We start from the raw sequence: 21331 nt of genomic DNA on the forward strand, positions 1-21331 counted from the left end.
CTACGTTGTATAAGAGGTTGCATATAACATCTATCTTGTAACAGGGATGTCGTCAGAGTGGAAATGCTGAATCATTGCCTGAAATATGCACAGATACGTAGGGTGGTCAGCTGTGAGGACAGTTTGTCTTTCACCCTGGAACCTTGAAATCCTTTATGGCAATAATATTAAACAAACGTTTATCTTGAAAACAATCCCATGAAACTCAGACCATGTGCACTGTTTCTGTCTCTCTGCATATTGGTTCCCTTTTTGTTATACAAAGACTAAGGAAAGATTTGGGGGGCTCTTAAATACTTCTTGCCCCAGAGATCTTTGGCTTGCTCAGTGGCTCAGATGATGATCAACCTATTTTCGTGAATATTGCCATTTTTTTTCCCTGTGCTGGCAGCTCCTATTTTCCCTGTAACTAATCAGAATTACTTCAAGCCCTAATTCTGCAAACATGGACTAAGGAGGCTTGCACAGCCCCTGTAAGCAAAGGAGACCTAGTTTGGCATGGGAGTTAGCATCCTTGTGTCAGGCTTCAGTATTCTTCCACTGCTTTCTCCCCACCTTCCTCGGAAACAACTGCTCTAATTTGCTTTTAAAAGCAAGAGAGAGGCCTGTATTCAAAAAGCCATGATAATTTGGAGAGCCCTGGCTGATGTCCAGAGGACGTAAGAGAGCTTAACTATCTTGCATAAGGGCAATGGGATTTAGTTTGCATTATCAGCAGTAAATATGCATGTTCAAGCAAAGTAATAGCTGGGACAAAGAGAAGCATATATTTTCATACTTTATTCTTGTAACTGGACATAGCACTTTTTGCCTGGGGATTTCAGAGCTCTTTACAAATGTGAAGTAGAAGTATGTTTGAAACCTCCTATATTGGGAGAAATAATCTAAGAACACTGCATTCTTATGTAAAGGTTGCTTCTGTAACACTGCCAAGGTCAGCAAGCCTTTGGATTATTAATTTCACAATTGTTGGTTGTACTAGTTCAATCAACCTGTGCAGCTTTATCTTGCACACTTGACTACTCAGAAACATTTTATAAAGGACGTTGCCAAGGATTTGTTCATAACTTTAAAATATTTTTCCTCCCATAACGTTTATAACAGTCCCTTGCAAACCTGACTATGAACTCTGTTTCCCTGCTGGTGGTTTTTTTCCACTGCATCCATAAGCAAGAATGTCCCATTCCTGGTGCTTTTTTTTTTTTAATTTGACAGTACTAGTCTGAATATTTTGTACCCTACATAATTCTCAGCAGGAGTCAAGAGTCAGACAAAGTTCAATGCAAAACACATTGCAGTGAGTGAAAATTTTCCCTGACTGCTGACTAATCATTGTCTTAAGTGAAATAAATTGGTTTTATCAGCAAAATTCCTCGTATACAGGTCATAAGAGAAAGACTCAATATGGAAGGAACTTAGAGATTACACTCCCCACTAGTGGAATGGCCCATTCAAGACAGGGTTAGTCAACTTGATGTCTGAAGAATGCAGAAGACTTGTACCTTTATTGCTACTCTTTGGTTAGATAAAAGGAGGAAATTAATTTTCTCCAGCTGTTAATTTAGCACCTAAAGACTACTGAAAGTCCTGCAAAAATACTAGTGTTTTTTGGGAGGGAAAATAGATATATCCAAAAACCTGAATAGGAGAATATTGATCACATATTGGAGTAACTGGCTATTATTATTTCTTTTTTAAAAAATTTGAGTTTTAAAATAATTTTATAGAAAGGCAAAATTATGCATGATGACATATAGTTCGTCCCAGAGGAACAGATTTTGAATTATGAAACAAAAAGAATTATTCGTATGGTTTCACTTGACATCGAAATTTTTTACAGTCATCTGATCAGAGATTGATCTTCCATGCATGTGCTTTGCAAGGAGTTATAACCAATTTACCTATCATAGTGGGTGTTTCAATGTTTCTGGGGTTTATATATAGGAGAGTAAAGTAAACTTTAGAGCTTAATATATTAAATGCTGTGCTGATAAGTATTCTATAAATAGGCAATTTCTGAGTTCTGGTACTGTGCAAAGTATTTCACAGAGTACATAAAAATACACCATCATGCAGTTCACAATCAACTTCAGACAAAATTTGACAAGTGAGAATGACAAACAGTAGAAAGTTAGAAGCACAGGAAGATGAAGGTTACTTAAGTGAAGTAACTCAAGGGCTTAGATCAGGGGGTATTGGATACGAGCTGTCAGTCAAGTTGGCTAATGTAAAATACAGGGAAGGAAGAAAGAATGTGGCTCTATTGACTGACTTAATGGGGCGTAACGGTAGGAGTTTGTTAGGTAACTGTATGACGAAACATGTTCTAGAAGCAGGATTTGGCACAATCACACATAACAGCCATGGATTGGTGGGTAAAGGTCCTCGTGTAGGACTGATATTGGGAGCACACGGCGCAGAGCCCGCGCCTGGGGAGGTGTCGGTGCTCGGCAGGTCCCTCCCATTCCCCTTGCAGCCACATGCACCCTGGAGTAAGTCAGGGAGCTGGCAGAACTGGGCATATTGAATAAAGTCTAAAGGAATTTGTCCACAGCAGTGAGAAGACTGGGAAACCTCCACTTAGAGCTTCCTAGCGCCTTCGCTGTGCACATAAAAGCATGTTTAATTCATATGGTGCTTCATATTCAGAAGGTTCTTAATGCACCATACGAGTACAAACTAACTTATAGATTCAGCTGTAGGATTTCCAAAAGCACCTAAAGCTTTTGAAAGTCTAGTTTAACTGTAGATGGTCTTGAAAGAGGCAGGTCTTAGGCCATATTTTGCTCATGCAGGTGCTTTTCCACATGCTGCTTTGGGCATACCGCACACTGGTGGCTCTGAGACGCATCCCATGTGCCTACATACCTTTCTCAATGGCACAGGAAACCTGAGGACCTGAGGGCTGAAAGTTTGAGAGGGTAGCAGAAGGAGTAAAGCTTTCCACATGTAGCACCAAATTCCTCTGGAAATTTAAGCCCTAAAAAGATCCAAAGCCAGTGGGTAAAGCAAGGAGTTGCTAAGCAGCAGTGGGGAACTGTGTGTTAGACCCATGCACATAGTTCCCCTCTGCAGATAAACCTCTGGAAACCTGAATTGCTTCTGAAAATGGAACTGATGCCTTAGAAACGTGAATCTGTCATTGAGCAGCCTTCACCTAATCTGTCACTGAACTGAAATGAAGTTCTTTGATGTGTGTATACATGTGACAGTTGAGAGAGGAAGGGAAAAAAATATATTTGTTAAGGGAGTTTATAGGGAAACCTCTTTACGTGGAGAAAATTTAAGTTAAATTCTTACAGCTAGACAGAATGCTGACACTAACCCCTTGCATTTCTCAGAGTTTCTCTATTTTTTTCTCTTCAAATGAAAGATTGCAGCAGCTGCAGCATAGTGACCGTTGTCACCCTGGGGGCTGAGAGCTACAAGCTAACTTGGGGTGCAAAGGATGGTCACTTCCATCGTAAACGGTGCTGCCGCAGGATGGAGTGTTGCCTGGCAGTACCCCGAGCTGCTGTGAAGCTCGTGTGGTTCCCAAAGTCTTGTGTTGAACTCCTGCACTATGGGCATGTCAGAATTACTAAAGAAGCCACACCTGCACACCGCAATGTGTTACCCCCTCTTTTAAACGCTAACCAGTGTTATTAATCTGGAATATTGAATATAAACAACAATGTAAATCCAACCTTCAGATACTAGCTTCTAAGAAATAGCTGTGCCGCAGAGAATAAAGCATAAATAAGGTATTTCCTACGCCCGCAAGCAAAGAGTGAGGTTGCAGCCTTGGCCTTCCGCCTACCAAATCTCATGAATGTCCTACATGAGGGCTGCTATTGTGGAGTTTATTACTTCACTCCTGCGTCCCCTATGTAAACATGTATGTATGATCAAGCCCCTCAGTTTACCGTAATTCAAAGCAGAAGGGTTGCAGATTTCTCTCAAACTCGGTGTGACTTAAGGATCATCCTTCTTGTGGGTTAACCCCAGTAGGCAGCTAAGCACCCCACAGCCGCTCTCTCACTTATCCCACACTCACAGTGGGATAGAGGAAAAAATATGAATAAAAGGAAGAAAACTTTTGGCTTGAGATAAAAATTGTTTAATAAGTGAAGAAAAGGAAGAAGAGAGAAAGAAAACAGAACAAAACAAGTGATACAAAGGCAATCACTCACCACCCTCCATGGGTAGACTGATGCCCAGCCAGTTCCTGAGCAAAAGATGGCTAATCCCTTTAAACCGCCTCCTCTCCCTTTCTGTTGCTGAACGTGATGTTACATGGCAGGGAGTATCTCTTGGGGTAGTTTGGGTCATCTGCCTGGTTGTGTCTCCTCCCAACCTCTTGCGTACCCCCTGGTCTGTTCACTTCGGGAGCAGAGAGAGAAAAAACAAAAGGCCGTGACACTGTGCAAACACTGTTCAGTAAGAGCTTAAAACATTGATGTGTTATCAACACTGTTTTGGTCACAAATCCAAACCACAACACCATGTGAGCTGCTATGAAGACAATTAACCTCATCCCAGCCAGACCTAGCACAATCCTATATTAAGATAATACCCTAGCAATAGGATATCTACAATATAAAAATCCTGGTAATCTTTTGAGGCTGGATTGAATCTTAGCAGTCTCCTCAAAACACGCTTGTACTTAAACAAGGTTTGCAGTAGGGTATCTTAGTAGATCTGACTGTGGGAAAAGATATACATGAGATCTTGTCACTTACAGATTCACAAGCCACCATCATTGTTTTCATTTCCCAAAAGTAGAAAACTGAAAGACCCAATTTTCATTTATACTTGCTTCTATATCACTCTGGCTATAAAGGGACCTGAAAGAGGATATGTTTTTTTGTGTCAGAGCAATATGAATAGGTGTTACGCAAATCGCACCCCTCATCTAGTATTATCTACTTTCGCACTTTAAGTGGCTTTAGGTTGACTTCTCTGTGAACACTGGACATCTTCAAAATGCATAATAGGGGTTTTTTTAATTAAAAAAAATACATCTTTTCAGCTATAGCTTCCAAAGAATTTGTGAGTGATACCTCCTAAAGATCCAGTCTTTATTGGAAAGTGAATGAAGCGGTTGGATTATAACTTGCTTTCTACAAAGGGTGAGCAACCTTGCCGTAAAAAGACATTTTGCTGGTTCATAGTCTCCGATTCCTTAAATTCATTGCCTTTCAACATTTAGTAGAGGAAACTGGAGATCATTTTTTTCTTAAAATAAATCAATGTAGAGAACTGAAGGAAAAGTGGATAAATTCAGGTTTGCCTGAATTGTCAAGTTAATGATATCATTTTCATTGATGCTTAAGATGATATTAATTGCTGACATCAGTAATGATACGAAGCCAGCTATCTATCTTCTCTCATGATCTGAAGGATGAGACTGTAAACCATCTATCTTAACACAGTCCCTTTTAAACTGTCTTGCCCAGCAGGGCATGAAAAATGGTTCACATGAATTCTGAAATACTTTCAAAGGATGATAAATTCAGAACCACGTCAGAAAAGGAGGTCTAGAAGGACTAGTCAGTGCAAGTGGATTTTATTGTGTCCTGATAAGTTTGAGTCTTCTAAGATGCTGTGTCATTCGCAAGCATACGGCACTCCACTGCCTAAAAGCAGCGTTTCATAATGCAGATAATTTAATGCACATTTGGGTTTGCCTTTGCAGTAGCAATGTTGGTTTATGCAAAACTGAGTAAGTGAATTAAATTCCGTCAGAATTCATGTTCTCACAGCAGACAAAGTAACACATGTATATAAAGAAGGTGATTCAGACATACATCGCAGTGTAAAATCCTCTCTTGTTCCAGAGTTTGGAAGGAAGGTCTGGGAACCGTTAATGTTTTTAAAATAATGCTTAAATGCACTGTAAGTGTTGGAAAGACCTAGTGCTGGCCCTTTTCACAACAGTGAGTTTTACTCAAAAGTGGCAGTGTCCTGTCAGGTAAAAGCTACAGTGGTGTTATGCATACTGTAGTATCTCTATAGATTCGTGACTGAGTGGATATTTCAGCACAGTTTGTAATGATTCTATGCATACCGCTAAGCAATTAAATAAACACCTTCATTGATACTGCTGTGTACAATTTTGATTTAAGAGGGAGGTAGTAAGTACAATCCCGAGATGTATAGGTTGCACATTTATTGTAGCAGAAGGGACAGCCTGTGACTTTCTATGTCTTCAGTGTTTTGTAGGAGGGATACAAGCAGAGGAGACACAATCAGATCTTACCTTTTTTTTGCACTAAGGTGTAATTTATACTCTTGCCAGTAGTTGCTCTGTACTCAATGTGTCTGCTCCCTCTATATGTTCAGAGTCATATATAAGTAACTTGGTAAAACATAGCACACTTCTAGTGAACAATAATTCATAAGCCTAATACCTCTTTTCATTACCTATTAGGACATAGATTCTGTTTTTTTCTTGTGTGTGCTAAGCAGCAGCTATGTGCACAATTAAGTGGATCTTGCTAAAGCCCACCAAAATTTGAAGACACAAGTGTAACTGAGCCAGTTTGGTCCACGCAGTTTGCATACGGGTGGTGACGTGAGGCTTGAGAAGGGGAGAACTCAGCTTGGCACTCGGTGCATTCAGAGGTGGGAGGAGGAATAGACATTTTTGCAGGAGATGCGAGCAGTTAGAAATCACTTCAGGATAGTAAACCTGGAAGCCGTGGTGTTGTTTGACTGTGCTTTTGTTTCGGAGAGCTCCTGTAGGCTCGAGCGAGAAGGCGCGTTGCAGGCAGCTGTTGTAAGGCACAGCTGCTGAGCTGGGACTGGAGAGGCTGGCTCGTAGGAGCCACCTTCTCTTCAGCAGAACGTTTTCTGTATGCAGCACTTCCCACTAGCCTGGGTTGACTTTGAAGGGTGGGGAGAAGTCTCTAGACTAGTCTAAGGTGAGGGGGAAGACTCTGGATCTTGACCTGCTGAAAAGAAGCAGTTTGTGTTCCAGAATCTGGATTAGGCTTTTTGAAGGAAGAAGGACAAAAATCAACAGCTGCTGTGTTTCTTGAGCAGTGAAAAGTGCTCTGAGTTTTTACTGGCTAGAGCCTATTTGACCTCCTACTAAATGGTGTCATTTTACCTACTAGCACATAATTTGTAAATGGTACAGGGTATTATTTTAAAAATAATTTCTTATTTTACTGAAAATATTAATGCCTTGCTAATAAAAAGACCATTGAATAAATTTTAAACTGCTCCCTAAAATGCCTTTCTTTATTGCTTTATTCTAATTAGACACTTTTTTCATGAGAGGTTTTGACAAATTATTATGGATACAAGTGGAAATAAAACCAGTAATTCTTCTGTAGCTGAAGTCCTCAGCCCAGATATAATGCAAAGCAACCGATATAGTTGTTGTGATGTGTTAGTGTTACTAATTTCTCAGAAAATATTTCCCCTAAAAAATTGTGTGATATGTGATTCAAAGTTACCTTTTAAAATAACGTTGCGATGCAGAGAAAATTTTTATTGAATGAATTTTCAAGTCAAGTTTAAAATAATAATATGATCCTGTTTTTCTTTGGCAGAGTATCAAGAAGAAAAACACAAGTAAACAAGAGATGAGCACATACCTGCGATTCATAGTCTCTCGTATGAAGGAGCGGGTGAGTCTGAAATGGGGCAGTTTATCCACGTGTGGGTTTGCACTGCAGAGGATGGAGGAGGGAGGAGTGCGACAGGAGGGGGGCATTTTATTTCCCCTGTCATGAGCGGTATGTGTATTTCAACATACACTTAACCATGTCTCATTGCTCAAATTAGTACCATTCTGGCAGCAGCAGTTTATGCCGTGGGCCTGTGGCTCCTCTGAAATGGACATTTTTCAGGTTTGAGACACGTGTAATCTGTCCAGTTGTGGATCTACACTTCGGCCTTGTGTATTTCCCACCTGAAATATTCCAAACGATTTCATTTTTTTGAATCTTTTTTGTGTTTTAAGCAGAGTCTAAATGCAATAACTTACACAGTCTCATGGTCCTTTCAGGCTATAGATCTAAACAAGAAAGGGAAGGACAACAAACACCCAATGTATAGAAGGCTGGTGCACTCAGCTGTTGATGTTCCTACTATACAGGAGGTAGAGTGACTTGCTTTCTAAATTCCATACTGTTTACGGTGTCTTGTAACAGTGAAGATAAACCTTAAGCACTAAAGCACTAATCCTGTTTAATTCTCCTTAAGATCACTATTTCAGTATTGTGTCCAGTGTTGGAAATGGGAGCTTAAAATTCAAACTTTTCTTCATAAATGGGTAACCAAATGAAACCATTCTGAGTGGTGCCTAGTTTTCAGACACAGTATACTCAATTCCAATTAAGGTTTTACTGGGAGCTGTAGGTAGCTGAAATCTTTCGAGAAAGTACCCTTTAATCTAAGTCATTGAATGTGGACTTGAGAGCCCATGTTTGCGTATCTGGCCCAATGTTTTTGATCATATTCCAATTTTAGTCATTAAGGCCTTGTGTAGGCGGCAACTTGATAAACATCTAAATGATTCATAAAGAACCAATTGTTCTGTTGATCATGAAAAAACGAGACTCACTTAAAACATCTGTTTTGCATTAATTGTTCCAAAAATAAAGTACTAGTAAATATGTTGTCCTTTTTTCCTGAACCGAAGTCTGACCATGACTCATGTAAATCAACTGCACATGACCAAAATGAACAGCATATTAATCTTTGTTCATTGCTGCAACTGGATTGCTGTGCAATGCTGTAATATATATTGTCCTTTACAGCCATAGGTATGAAAAGCCTTTGTTTTATTGTTGTTATTGAAACAGATGGATAAACAATAGCTTCACTGGCAGTTTTGGAGACCAGCACTACTGGCTGGCTTGAAGTACTGACAACAGTGGTCGAGCCTGAAAATAGGTCAGGCCTTGCTTTCGCTCTGTCACCTTCACCAGCTTCCACAGAAGGTCTTTTGGCCTTGATAACATCCCAGAAACTGATGATGGTTTGTTTGATGATTGGAGTTCTCATAGGTGTTCTTGACAGAGCTCAACTGAAAATGCCACATTCTCTATCAGACAAAAGACCACAGTAGGTATTAATAAATGAGCAGCGTGGTTCCATGTAGGCATTTGTTAGGAGTTTGGAAGACTTACGACAATCAGCCTTCATCAGAAAACACTGACTGTCAAGTGAAGATCCTGGAAGTATAAAGGCAGTCAATGTTCATTTGAAACTAGCTGGTGTTTTAAGGTACAAAATTTTCACCTCAGGGAGTATATTTTAATTTCAACAAGTGTTCTGGGCCACACCTTATGATGCAGCTACTCCAGATTTACTGCGTTATAACCAAGAGATTGTTTTTTTCCAAACTTAGTCAAGTATTAAAGCACCCATTTTACTTCTGGGCATTGCATAAAGGGACCAATGCAGCCAGTGTTCAGGTACTAACAAACCATGTCGGAGTTGTAAGTATTCCTTCTGTATGCAGGAAAGGCAGCATTGATCCGTGTTGCATAATGCAGATTTCTGTGGAAGCTGCTCTGCATAAAACAGGTACAGCACTTTTAGCAGTTTTTTCATAGTCCTGTGTTTTCTTTTGTATAGAAAGTAAATGAAGGAAAGTACAGAAGTTATGAGGAGTTCAAAGCAGATGCTCAGCTGCTCCTACACAACACAGTGATTTTCTATGGAGGTAAAGTACTGCATTTACTGCTTGCTTTATTTGATTTATCTTTATCTGTAGGAAACTCGCTGCTTCAGGATTGAATCTGGTATTAGATAATCTTAAGTGTGGGTGAGGTCATTTGAGAGCCCTTAAAAATCAAAGTAAGCTACGAGAGGACTTTGCAGGGTCTTTTCTAGCCCACCTACTACGTAACTATTTTCATATTCTCTGACTGAACGTGTTAGTGGGAATTGGTACCTTTGCCATCCTGTTTCTTCTGCAGCCCAAGTCATAAGTCAGATATACTGCAGATTTCTGCCAGTGAACATGTGGTGTTCTAGGGTGGAAAGAGGTCTGATCTCTGATGTGCTTTGTCAGCAGAAATACGTATTATAGACACATATTTTTCACTCATGGGCTATATCAGCCGTATTGTGACAGCAAATCCAGCTACATCCACACTAGGAGTGTCCTGCTGGTGCAGTGTGTGGAGGTACAGACATCAGACAAGCTGCCAGCCACTGGGGAAGTGTTTGATATGGTGGGACAGTCTGATTGGAAGTGGAAAAACACCAACACTATGTCCAGAAGCCATAGCCAGGTCCTGCAGTGAGGTTCCACAGAGCTATCCTCTGAGGAAGGACGTGGTTCTCCCCGCAGACATGGTTCACATCAGGGAAACTGGGAGGAGACTGGGACCAATCTATTCACAGCATCAGAAGATTCACGCTGCTTTGGTAGGGAGAGATGTGAATGTGCTAATAGAGAAATACAGAGGTGAAAAGGGAAACACGTAGTGATAAATGGTCTGTGAAGCATTACTCTGAGCAGAAATACTTACGTGATTGTACCTGTGTTCCTGTCGAGTGGTGATAGCAGAGAGCCGTGTTTTAGGACAATTGCAGTGTGTCATTAAGACACCAGCAGAGAAAGAAACGGGATCCATATTAAGAGCACCTCTGTCTCCCTGCTGCTACTCCCCAGATATGTACTTGTATTGTTCAGTTTAAAAGCTCCCAACAGTATTTTTGCATATAAATACAAAAGAGAAAACAAATATAGAACTAATTGTTAGAAAATTTTAAATGGAAGGGTTATCCAAGTGACTAAGTTATGTTTTGTATTCTTAAGCAAGACAATTATAGCATGAAAATCATAGCAATGACAGCTGCAAATCTTTGTGAGCACTGTGATTATACTGTGATTGTTCATACCATTTATTTTCAATTCATAGCGGACAGTGAACAAGCCGATATAGCGAGGATGCTTTACAAAGACACATGTCATGAAGTAAGTAGTACCAAGTAACCAAGATGTAGACAAGATACTTGATTGCCATTTCAGAATCTAAGGCAATTATTCTTCACATTATAAAAACAAAAAGGGTGTGAAGTTTGTTATAAATTTTCCCAAAACCTTCTAACAGCTGATTCAGATTTCATTTTTTGTTTTTTTCTGCAAATAGACTGTCATTTGGAAAATACCAATACTCAACTTTTAGCTTTGAAAATAATCTAGTAATACATAATTGGACTAGAAATAATCGTACTTGCTAATATAAATTAAATCTGAGGTGAGATTCCTACCAAATTCTGCAATTTGCCTTGAAACATTTCCCAGCATTCAGAGGAGACCAAAAAATAAAGCAAGAGAAGCTGTCACACTTTCTCCGTTTGTACAATTGAATTACTTCTTTCAGAATGTACTTTAAATATTTGATGAATTTAAAGAACTGTTCTTTGCATTTTAGCTATAAGAAATCGTTAAGAGTTGAATTACTCTCCTCCCTCTGCCTTGTTTTTCTAAAATATGAATAACGTTTCTGCAGGTTGTCTTTCATCCACTCTCAGCTCACCTCAGGTTCACACCTCTAGTTTGCACAAACAGTAGTAACTCCACCAAAAATTTAAGTACTTAAGAGAGAGGGATACTACTGAAGTCAGATAAATAGGAATTTTTTGGCTTATCTACCTTTTTTTGTTTTTCAGCTGGATGAACTGCAGCTTTGCAAGAACTGTTTCTATTTGTCAAACGCGAGACCTGACAATTGGTTCTGCTATCCTTGTGTATGTTGCTGACACAGATTTTTGTTTGTTTGCTTTTCTGTCTAAAAGTTTCGGTGTCATTAATGCACTGAATATTCCATTTCAGTAGACTTGTTTCCAAAGCATGGTTAAGAGTCTGTTGATTGAAGTTCAAAGCTGTAACAATATAGGTTATAAAACTTGGTTATCAGCCAGTTACAACAGTCTCACAAGAAAGTAGGGAGCTTACAGAAATAAAACTTTGCTCGTGGATGAAGCTAAAAAGACAAGTTTAATTTTTCAGCTGCTTAAGATCTCTGTCTTCAATAGACAGTTACACCCTTTTCAGACTTCGTATTTTTTTTCTTTGATCCAAGCAATACATCTAATAGGGAAATACGTATCGTAAGAAACTAAAATGAAAATAGCACTAGGAATAAATAGCAACCATATTCTTAAGATACTAGCATAGTATTACAGCAAAATATTTGTGGGAAAGTCAACACTTCATACCCAATAATAAATACAACATTTTTTCCAGATACCTAATCATGAGCTGGTTTGGGCCAAAATGAAAGGCTTTGGGTTTTGGCCAGCCAAAGTCATGCAGAAAGAGGACAATCAAGTTGATGTTCGCTTTTTTGGCCATCACCACCAAAGGTAATTTATTAATTCTGTCGGCTGCTTTTTACAAACAATACTTAAAAGAATTTATCTCATCTATCATGTTGTAAATCCTGGCTCAGCTAGTTGCCAGCATTAGAAAGACGGAGTACTTTGCCATAATTGTTCCAGAAAAGTTAAAGCTCGGTTTAACACATCCGAAGTTGCGAGATTCTCTTTCCACAGTTGCCATAGGGATGTTGCTTAATGCCATTTTAATTAAAGAAAGCAAGTGAACTTCAGCTGTTCCTTCAAATCAGTAGCAGGCTGCTAATCCAGGCCAAGGTGGAAATTGGACAGAAATGTACTCGTACTACCAGCAGTATTTTCTCTTCTGAGCAGGCACGTTGTAATTTTGTGTTTTAGTAAGATAGCGTACATCACAAATGTTTGTGTCTCACTGCTAGAACATTGACAGAGCTCCTGCTGTGAGCCAGTTTGCAATTTTGGAGAATGACTCTACATTGGAAACGTTACTCCTAGAGATCAGCTTTTACTTCCATCTCCAGTTGTTTGTGCAGCATTTGGGGAGGATTATAGTAGTGTTACTACAGTGGTTGAACTGATTTTTTTTTTTCTGTTTGATTTATATGCCTATAATGTGAGGAGAGGAGACATTTGCAAAGTAATTCATGGTTGTTGGGAAGGTGATGTATTTTGGTGCATCCCAAAAGGGCCTAGACAATTCACGAATGGTGATTTATGAGGCTGTTTATTTAAATTACTTTCAGTGTAACTTGCACAGCTTATAATGTGTTTTCATTTGTTATATGGACTACCAAGATCTTCTAATAGCCAAAGAATGGGTAAAAGATCTTTATTTGTGTCACAATCACAGAATGATTTACCTCGAATCTGTTTGCAAATGCAGCTTATCTCATTAGTAGTTTTGGCATTAAGTTCAGCTTCAAACTATTTAATAAAGTAACATGACACTTGTGGGATGAGGCGCTTGCAACTTCATAAACGTGTGCTGATAGAATAGGCAGAATACATCTTACTAGAGTGCCATTGCTTAGTTACTGTGCTGGACTTGGATGAAAGGCCACATTCCTGGTTGGTGTAAATTAGCACTGTTTCCTCAACTTCACTGTAAGGAAATTTATATTGCAAGAATTGCGAATCTGGCTGCAGACATTTAATTTGTTACAGTATTTAGTCCGTTATGTAGATGTGTGTGGCAGCTGACTCTCTTTAGTGTCCAAGGCTCCTTGGTGTAACCTTTCAAAATGTCAGGAGCTGCCCATCTAGCTCTATGAGGACTCTCTGAAAATATTTAAGAGGACAGAGTACCTTTGCAACCAAGTCACTGCCATGAATTCAGTCCAAAAGAGCATGACAGTCCTCACATGAGTTCAGTCCTGACAGACAGGGGTCCAAACTACAAAATGGCTCTATTTGAGGTGATGTTTTGGCGCATTCCTTGACAGTTTTAGCAAAGAGGTCAAGGGCTAAATCAGATTAACATATGAACCTTCAATAAAGATGGTTCTGTGTCTGATTCAGGGCATTTAGCAAGAGAGCAGGTAGGAGATGTGACTGCTCTTGGTGCTGGGGAAGGTTTGTGGCTCACCAAAAATGAAAGAGACTTTCAGCCATAGCACCCACAGCTATCAAGTGCTTTTAATAATGTAAATGTCTAATGGTATGCAGTCCATTTTTTTTTTCAAATATGTTGAATATACAAAAATCTGAGTAAAAAGGAATTGTCAGTCATCAGCCACTGTGAAAACTGCTTTTGGAAGTCAGTTTCTCAGGTCAAGATCCTTCATCTGTATTTCAAGTTTCTCAACGGGCCTGTACTGTGTGTTCAAAAGGGCTTGGATCCCCTCTGAAAACATTCAAGATATCACAGTTAACGTCCATCGGCTGCACGTGAAACGCAGTATGGGCTGGAAGAAGGCCTGTGACGAGCTGGAACTGCACCAGCGTTTTCTTCGCGAGGGAAGATTCTGGAAATCAAAGAATGAGGATAAAGGAGAAGAGGAGGCAGAGTCAAGTATCTCTTCCACCAGCAATGAGCAGGTGAGTGCTGCTGCAATGTTAGCAGTCACGGCAATTTATTAAAGGGTACAAAGATGCCATATTTTCTATTAATCTACTACTAAATTAGCCTTTTGCTCTGTCTGTGGTTTTGTGGTGACGAGAAGAGGGTTCAAAGGCTTAATTTCCTATGTTTTGTGGTTCAGGAATAGCAAGAATATGGAGAGTTTTCCTCTTCCCTCCATTTCTTGGATGACCTCTGGGAAGTTTTAAAATGTTTGTCACCTGCAGCACCTTGATGAGACAGAGCAAGATTTCTAAAGTTAAACAGGAATGTTCAAGTTAAATGTCATGGATATCAGATAGACTGCAGCACTGCCTCCTTGGACTCCCCTCAGGGGACAGCCCTGTAGCTGTTCAGCCTTTTCACAGCTGGACTATGTTCACTTTGGACTGTGTTCTGCATTACAGATCCCTGAGTAACACCAACCAGGACATTTTCGGCAAGTCCAACTAAAGTTAGGTGCAAACGTTGCACTTGAGAACTATGTGACCAGCAACTGATTCCAGTCATTAAAAATAATTCTTCAAAACAAGAAAAATTACACTGCTTTAGCAAAGGTGAAAAGCAGAAAGGGCCAAGATAAAAAACTTTGCATTTTCATATGGAAATTCCCTTATCACAGCTGAACCTTGCTAGTCACTCATTATCCAAGAGGGTGTTACGTATTCACTATTACTGACTTGGCAGTAAGATTTTCATAGCTTGCAGGATGCTTCTCTGTATTTTTGGCAGCCTTTTCTCTGGCAATGTATTTTTTTCCTCATTTAAAACCACTATCCTTTCTCTCAGTCTGTGTTTTAAAAAATCAGTGTGTTCTGGCCCTCTGCACTTTATGTCAAACAGCTCTATCATCCAATTTGTAGATAAAAACGTAAAGCTTTTAAAACTGGATGTTGCTTTAAAGGGTTGTTCCTTATCAAAGTGATTTTAGGCTTTTTTAGCCTGGTTTGCTTAGCTAACCACTTGTGACCCCTTTATTTAATGTTGTGTAGCCAGTCATGCAACAGTGGATGATGAAACAGGAAAACGGCCACAAATAGTATTTATGAAAGATAACAGAGGCATTTTCCCAGTTTTTCAGAAGTGTCAGTCACAGAGTTCCAAGTGTCCATTTGCATATTTTCTATTCCAGTCCAGCTGTTCATCCTACTCCTGGTTAATGCTTATACCTGTTTCACTGGTGTCCCAGGTGCAGGAACATAAGAGTGGCTGTCGAACTCGATGCTCTGCACTAATCTGCAGTATCCTGTCACACCAGCTAGTACTGGATGCTTAAAAGGCAGGAGTAAGAATTTTGCTGTAAGCCACCTTAAGATAATATGCCATCCACTTAGATCTCACCCTTGTTTCTAGTGCTGGAGATTGGCTTTTATTCTAGAGCACAAAGTTTCGTACCCCTTCAAGCATACCGTTATAATCAATTATAGCAAGTCTGGATGATCTTGCTACCTTTACATGTATACATTCTCTTTATAATTATTGCTTTTTTTCTGACCTCCAACAATTATGCCTAGCTATGGGTCACTGATAGCAGAATTTTCCTGAAAACAAGTGTTTGAACTTGTATGTGAAAAGAAGAAAATAATCGTTAAGGGTATTTTAAGAAATACATATTGAATGTTGGAACAGTATTCAATTTTCGATTTGCTAAATTAAATAACTGAAAATAATTTAAAATAAAAGGTACATCAGTCATGTTGCAATGAATGCTACTTTTATGGACTGGTTTTTTTGAATGATTCAATATGCTTTTCTTAATGTTCACAGCTGAAGGTTACTCAGGAACCAAGAGCAAAGAAAGGACGACGTAATCAGAGTATGGAACTCAAGAAAGAAGTAAGTAACCTCAATTACCGTGTTTGTAGAGACAGCAAAGTACAAAAAGACTGAAATTTTAATAGACACTTGAGTTTCTGTCACCTTTTACTGATTTTACAGTATTAGTATTTCAAATGACAGCGCCATAGCTTGGTCCTCCTTGCTAACAAACGTAATCACACCTCATACATGCGCGCCAGTGGGATTATTGTGGGAATGTTCTGTGTCATGAATAAATCAACAGCTTACAACCTTTTTTTTTTTTAATGACAAATTCAGGCTAGTTAGTAAAGCTATAAACAGCAGAAATTGTAAAGTATTTTGCACGATTGAGAATATTAAGTTTATAAAATGTCATTTTCACCTTCGTGTGTGGAATTTCCCTCTTCGTTTATCCACCTTGCACACTGACCGAAGTAGGGGAAACAAACCTGCACTCATGTAACTGAGGGACTCTATTATTGTGCTTGTACACAAGGGGGCAGTTGCTGAGACAGCCATGAAGCTCATCTTTCCTCACTTTTGAGTACTTTTTCCTGGCCTTGTTTCAGCTGCATATTGAACACTGAGAAAAAGTTGCACATATGCAGAATCCTCGGAAGAGGACTCAGGACTCCGTTACAGGGGAGGGTTCAGGTATTTTAGCAGTAGAGTTATATGGGATGGCCCTGGTGCCTGAAATACAAACATTGCCACTCCTAATGTCTGGGCACCTGCCTCCCTGTTGTACCTGACACCGCGGGACCAGCTCTGTGGGCGCCTGCATTGATGGGGGCAGTGAGTGACACACAGTTTGTGCTCCCTGGGGTACAAACTATATTTGAGTGCAAGATAGCGAGGCTACAGTTTAGGATGTCACATCATTTTTATCGTGTTTTCCGTCAAGCAAATGCTGTAATTTGCTTCATATATTTATGTCTTAACGTTTGCTTTCTTAGCTCTGCTCATATATGATCAGTGATCCAGAAGTCAATCACAGTGACATATTGGAGAGTAATTGGTTGCAAAAGGGAATACAGAGACAGCCTTTTGATTGGTGTGAGCAGTGCCCCATCACACAGGCAAGCACAAAGTCCAGTCCTGAGCAAGTCTGGTGTTGCAGGGAGTGTATGTTTGTTTATACACTGTTAAATGAACTTTAAAAAACGCTAAGTTAAAAAAATAATGTTCATCTGTGTCTTCAGACACTTCGAATACCGATAAGAGTTTGCAAGGATGCTATTTCTATCTGTTCTAAAGAGCAGGAACATTTGGTGTTACAGTGTAATAACACAGGCTGCTACATTCAGTACAGTACACTCCAGTAACTATGATTTCTTTCTTGATAATTGTGTAATTACAGAAAGCTTCTGTGGCCATCCAAGCCAGTTCTGTATTATTGGAAGAAAGACTTAGATGCTCATTAGCCTTTCATCTTCAAAGCACCTTTGAAGTACTAATCAATCTTTGCAGCAGTTCTATAAAATCAGTGGAATACAACAAGCTCCAGTGGAGTCTGTTGGGCTGGAGTAGACCCAGAGTTTGCCAAAATAATTCAGGTACTTTGGTCAGGCAGCTACAGTCCCTTCAGGGAAAACGGTAGGGAGAAAAACATGTAGCAACCCTTTAGTAACCCCAAGGAATCTGCAGTGAATCAGCAGAGTCTCTGATGTTGGTGGTACTTTTTGGGAAGCGAGACTGGTGAGTGTGGCGTACTGATGCCAGACGTGCGCTTCCGTCTGCAGGGCTCCTGACGTCAGAAAAGCCTGACAGAGAGCCTACCACTGTCATGCTGGTTTTCCTCAGGGATCCCGTGTCCCATTTGTGCTAAAAGTCATCAACAGACACCTTTCACATTAATTGCGCTGGCATTAGTCATATAGCATTTTTTCCCCAGGGGGAGCTGAAAGTTAACTTGTTCTGTTTCGATATCTGGATTTACAAGTTTTTTCTTTCTCGGTAGGAGCCAGAACCTGAAACTGAAGCAGTAAGTTCCAGCCAGGAAATTCCCACAATGCCTCAGCCCATTGAAAAAGTTTCAGTCTCAACTCAGACCAAGAAGTTAAGTGCCTCTTCTCCAAAAATGCTGCATCGGAGCACCCAGACCAGTAATGATGGAGTATGTCAGAACATGTGCCATGACAAATACACCAAAATCTTTAATGATTTCAAGGACAGGATGAAAGCCGATCACAAAAGAGAAACTGAGAGAGTTGTGCGAGAGGCAGTGGAAAAGGTAACGCTTGTTGAACCCCACCTATACTCTGGTTTGAGGAGAGAAGTGTGGATTTTTTTCACATTCTTTTGTAACATCCGCCCTTAAGAAAGTGAATAAAAAACCTTTTCAAAGAAAGCACATAAAAATAGTCTCCATTATTGCTTTTTAGACCATTTCTATACCAACAGACTTTAGTTTAAACAGAAAACTCCTGCTTTTTTGGTTCTTATCCAGTGAAACCAGTTTGTGATCCAAAAATGAAACTAATTGTTCACTCATGAGTAGCTGATTCCAAAGCCTTTGTCTCCGTTGTCAAGTGTGGTTGTAATCAATGGCATTGTTTAAAAGTTATTCATGAATCATTCTTTTTTTGTCAGTCTCCTGACCCAAACATTAAATAGATTTGCTGAAATTTGTTTAGATTTTCTTATCTGGTGATAACCTGTTTAAAATTCCATATCTAAGCCTGAGCTGGTCACCTCTGGCTGGAGAGAGCAGGACAATTTAGAGGATGATTTGTCTGACCTCTCTGAAATACCTTTCTTAAGAGAAGGTGAATTTCCTTCTGGATGGACTACAGAATGAACGCAGGGAGTTTAAGTGTTAATCCTGTAGGATTAAGACACCAAACTTTTAGATAACTGAGGAAAGGCAAAGGAATCCCACAGACAATGAATACTAAAAAGGTACCTCTTACTGCACTCAAGGCTGTTCTATTTTGTATTTTCCATTGTGCCCTTGCTGTAGATTTATATGCAGTTGTAGATTTGGAAAAGACAAAAACTTTGTCTAAGGTACATTGACAAATTTGTAAACTGATCATTGACAAAATATACATGGAACCTATTTAGCTGTTTTTGTAGATATAGAATAGAAATACGGTGACATTTTTATTTTGATCGTTTCTTGTGGGATGAAAGTTTTGTTATAACTCTAAAGGAGATAACTTTTTGTTTTCTAAATAGGACAAACCTCTAATTATTACTGATAGGGGTGGAAGTCCCATAGAGATTTAAAGAGTAGAGGTTTAAAGAAGACACTTTTATTCCAATAGCTGTCCATTGACTTGTTTTGCTGACTTTCTTATGGCAGCTGCGTGCAGAGATGGAAGAAGAGAAAAGGCAGGCTGTAAATAAAGCTGTGGCCAACGCACAAGGAGAGATGGACAGAAAATGTAAGCAGGTAAAGGAGAAGTGCAAAGAAGAATTTTTAGAAGAAATCAAGAAGCTAGCAGGCCAGCACAAGCAACTGATTTCCCAGACCAAGAAGAAGCAGTGGGTAAGTGTCAAAAATCTATTACAAGGCAATAAGTGGAAATGTATAATTCATACTGCAGGCCAACTGAAGGTGGTTTCTTCCTTACTTTTAACTGCACCACTCTTTCTCTGGTCTTTCAGCTTTAACATTTTCTCCTTCACATTAACTGCTTTCAAATTTTCTTAACCGCCAAATTTCAACTGGAAGTTCTGATTACTTTCCATCTTTATGTAGTGTTAACAGCACCGTCTTCCTGAGTCTGATCAGATGTTAGTATCAAACCATTTTTTTCTAAATGCAATTTTACTCCATATGAGACATGTTTTGAATTATGTTCACACTCCTTTGATCTCAAGGCCCCAGAGGGTACAATATCTGGCTGCATCAGTTTGGATTCCCCTGCTAATAATGCTGGTAGTGATATACTTTTGGCCTTTTCCTCCCCTGGCTTTTTCTGCAGCTCTTTTATGTTCTTTTGTATTTAAGACATGACTTTCCGAAATATATTCCTCTCCCTTGTTCATTCCTTAAGCCCAAATCTACAGCACTACCTACAAAAGATGTATCTGTATGCCCTGTAGAAAAGTGAAAACAGACATCTAACTTACCATTCTATTACATGCTGCAAACTTTCTCCTGTTTTTGTTTGGTTTGTGTCTTGTGTTTTCTTTTCGAGCCAGAAGTGTGTTTTCCCAGAGGTCCGGGCAGCATCTACTCAAACATTGCAAGTACTGTAATACTGCGCTGCTGGCCTGTCCCAGAGGACGGGTGGACGCTGTTGTGCTGGCGCACAGCGAGCCTGGCACACGTACAAACTTTGCTATTTCTTTGCTAATTTTCATAAAGCAAGGCGATGAAAGCCGTCGTTCAGGAAATCACGCTGTAATAGCTATCTGTAACATAGAGGAGGGTGGGTACAAGATTTTCTCCTCGCCTCCTTTGGAGCTTTGATGCTGCCAGGTGCGGCTGAGAAGCATGCGGGTGCCTCGCACGGGGTGGTCTGAGGGGTGATGGACAGCTGTCATCCCACTGCCACATGGGGACAGCCAGCCCTGGCCCCGTCCCCAGCTCCCATTTGTCTGCCGCAGGAAAGGGCTGTTTGTTTATCTTCAGCCTCATTAGTCCTTGTTCTTACAGATGAAACCACGGTCCCTGCAGAGAAAACTCTGCTCTGTATAAGAGTGAAAGAAATACTAAGGCGAGACAATCGGTTGCTGACTACCACTGTTACGAGTTTGCTTTTTTTGTAAAGAGAAGAATTACTTCAAATGCCAGAGCTCCTGTAGAGTCTTGGTTTCTGTTCCTAGTAGAGGTTTTACTGTGGGCGTTACGACACTGCAGTGATGGGTCTCTGTCAGTCAGAATTCCTCCCTGGCTGCCTGTCTCTGCAGACCAGAGCAGTTATGTAGGTCTTGGACTTGATCAAGTTACCGTGTCTAGTGAGTCCCCAGCTGCTGGTGGCTGCCTGCGCGCTCTGCCTGTGGCACTTGAGAGGGAATCGGAATTGCCTTTGCTTGCTGTAGAACTGTGTCAAATTAGCTCTCTTCTGTCAAAAGTTGAGAGTGCACGTGTGAACTGTTGCCAGCATTCAGCTGGTACGCAGTAACTCAATCCCAGTAACTTGATTGTGAGTCTGTACTCTTACCTATAGCTGCCTTTTGGGTTTTTTGAAGGCAAAATTTGTGAAA

The 21331-nt window shown here is 40.0% G+C and overlaps 1 protein-coding gene across 4 annotated transcripts in view; it reads left to right on the forward strand.

Annotated features, from left to right (window-relative positions):
* The window catches only part of ZMYND11 (zinc finger MYND-type containing 11), a 107576-nt gene that overhangs the window by 80857 nt on the left and 5388 nt on the right, over positions 1-21331 (forward strand). For all 4 annotated transcript variants that reach the window (XM_065629015.1, XM_065629017.1, XM_065629016.1 and 1 more), the window contains 10 exons: positions 7542-7619; positions 8000-8092; positions 9577-9664; positions 10872-10927; positions 11626-11703; positions 12203-12321; positions 14142-14349; positions 16139-16207; positions 18132-18404; positions 19479-19664. In XM_065629015.1, coding sequence (XP_065485087.1) covers positions 7542-7619; positions 8000-8092; positions 9577-9664; positions 10872-10927; positions 11626-11703; positions 12203-12321; positions 14142-14349; positions 16139-16207; positions 18132-18404; positions 19479-19664 — 1248 coding nt within the window. The remainder of the gene's footprint in view (positions 1-7541; positions 7620-7999; positions 8093-9576; positions 9665-10871; positions 10928-11625; positions 11704-12202; positions 12322-14141; positions 14350-16138; positions 16208-18131; positions 18405-19478; positions 19665-21331) is intronic.

The sequence above is a fragment of the Caloenas nicobarica genome, chromosome 2, assembly GCF_036013445.1.
Source record: "Caloenas nicobarica isolate bCalNic1 chromosome 2, bCalNic1.hap1, whole genome shotgun sequence".
Classification (NCBI taxonomy): Eukaryota; Metazoa; Chordata; class Aves; order Columbiformes; family Columbidae; genus Caloenas; species Caloenas nicobarica.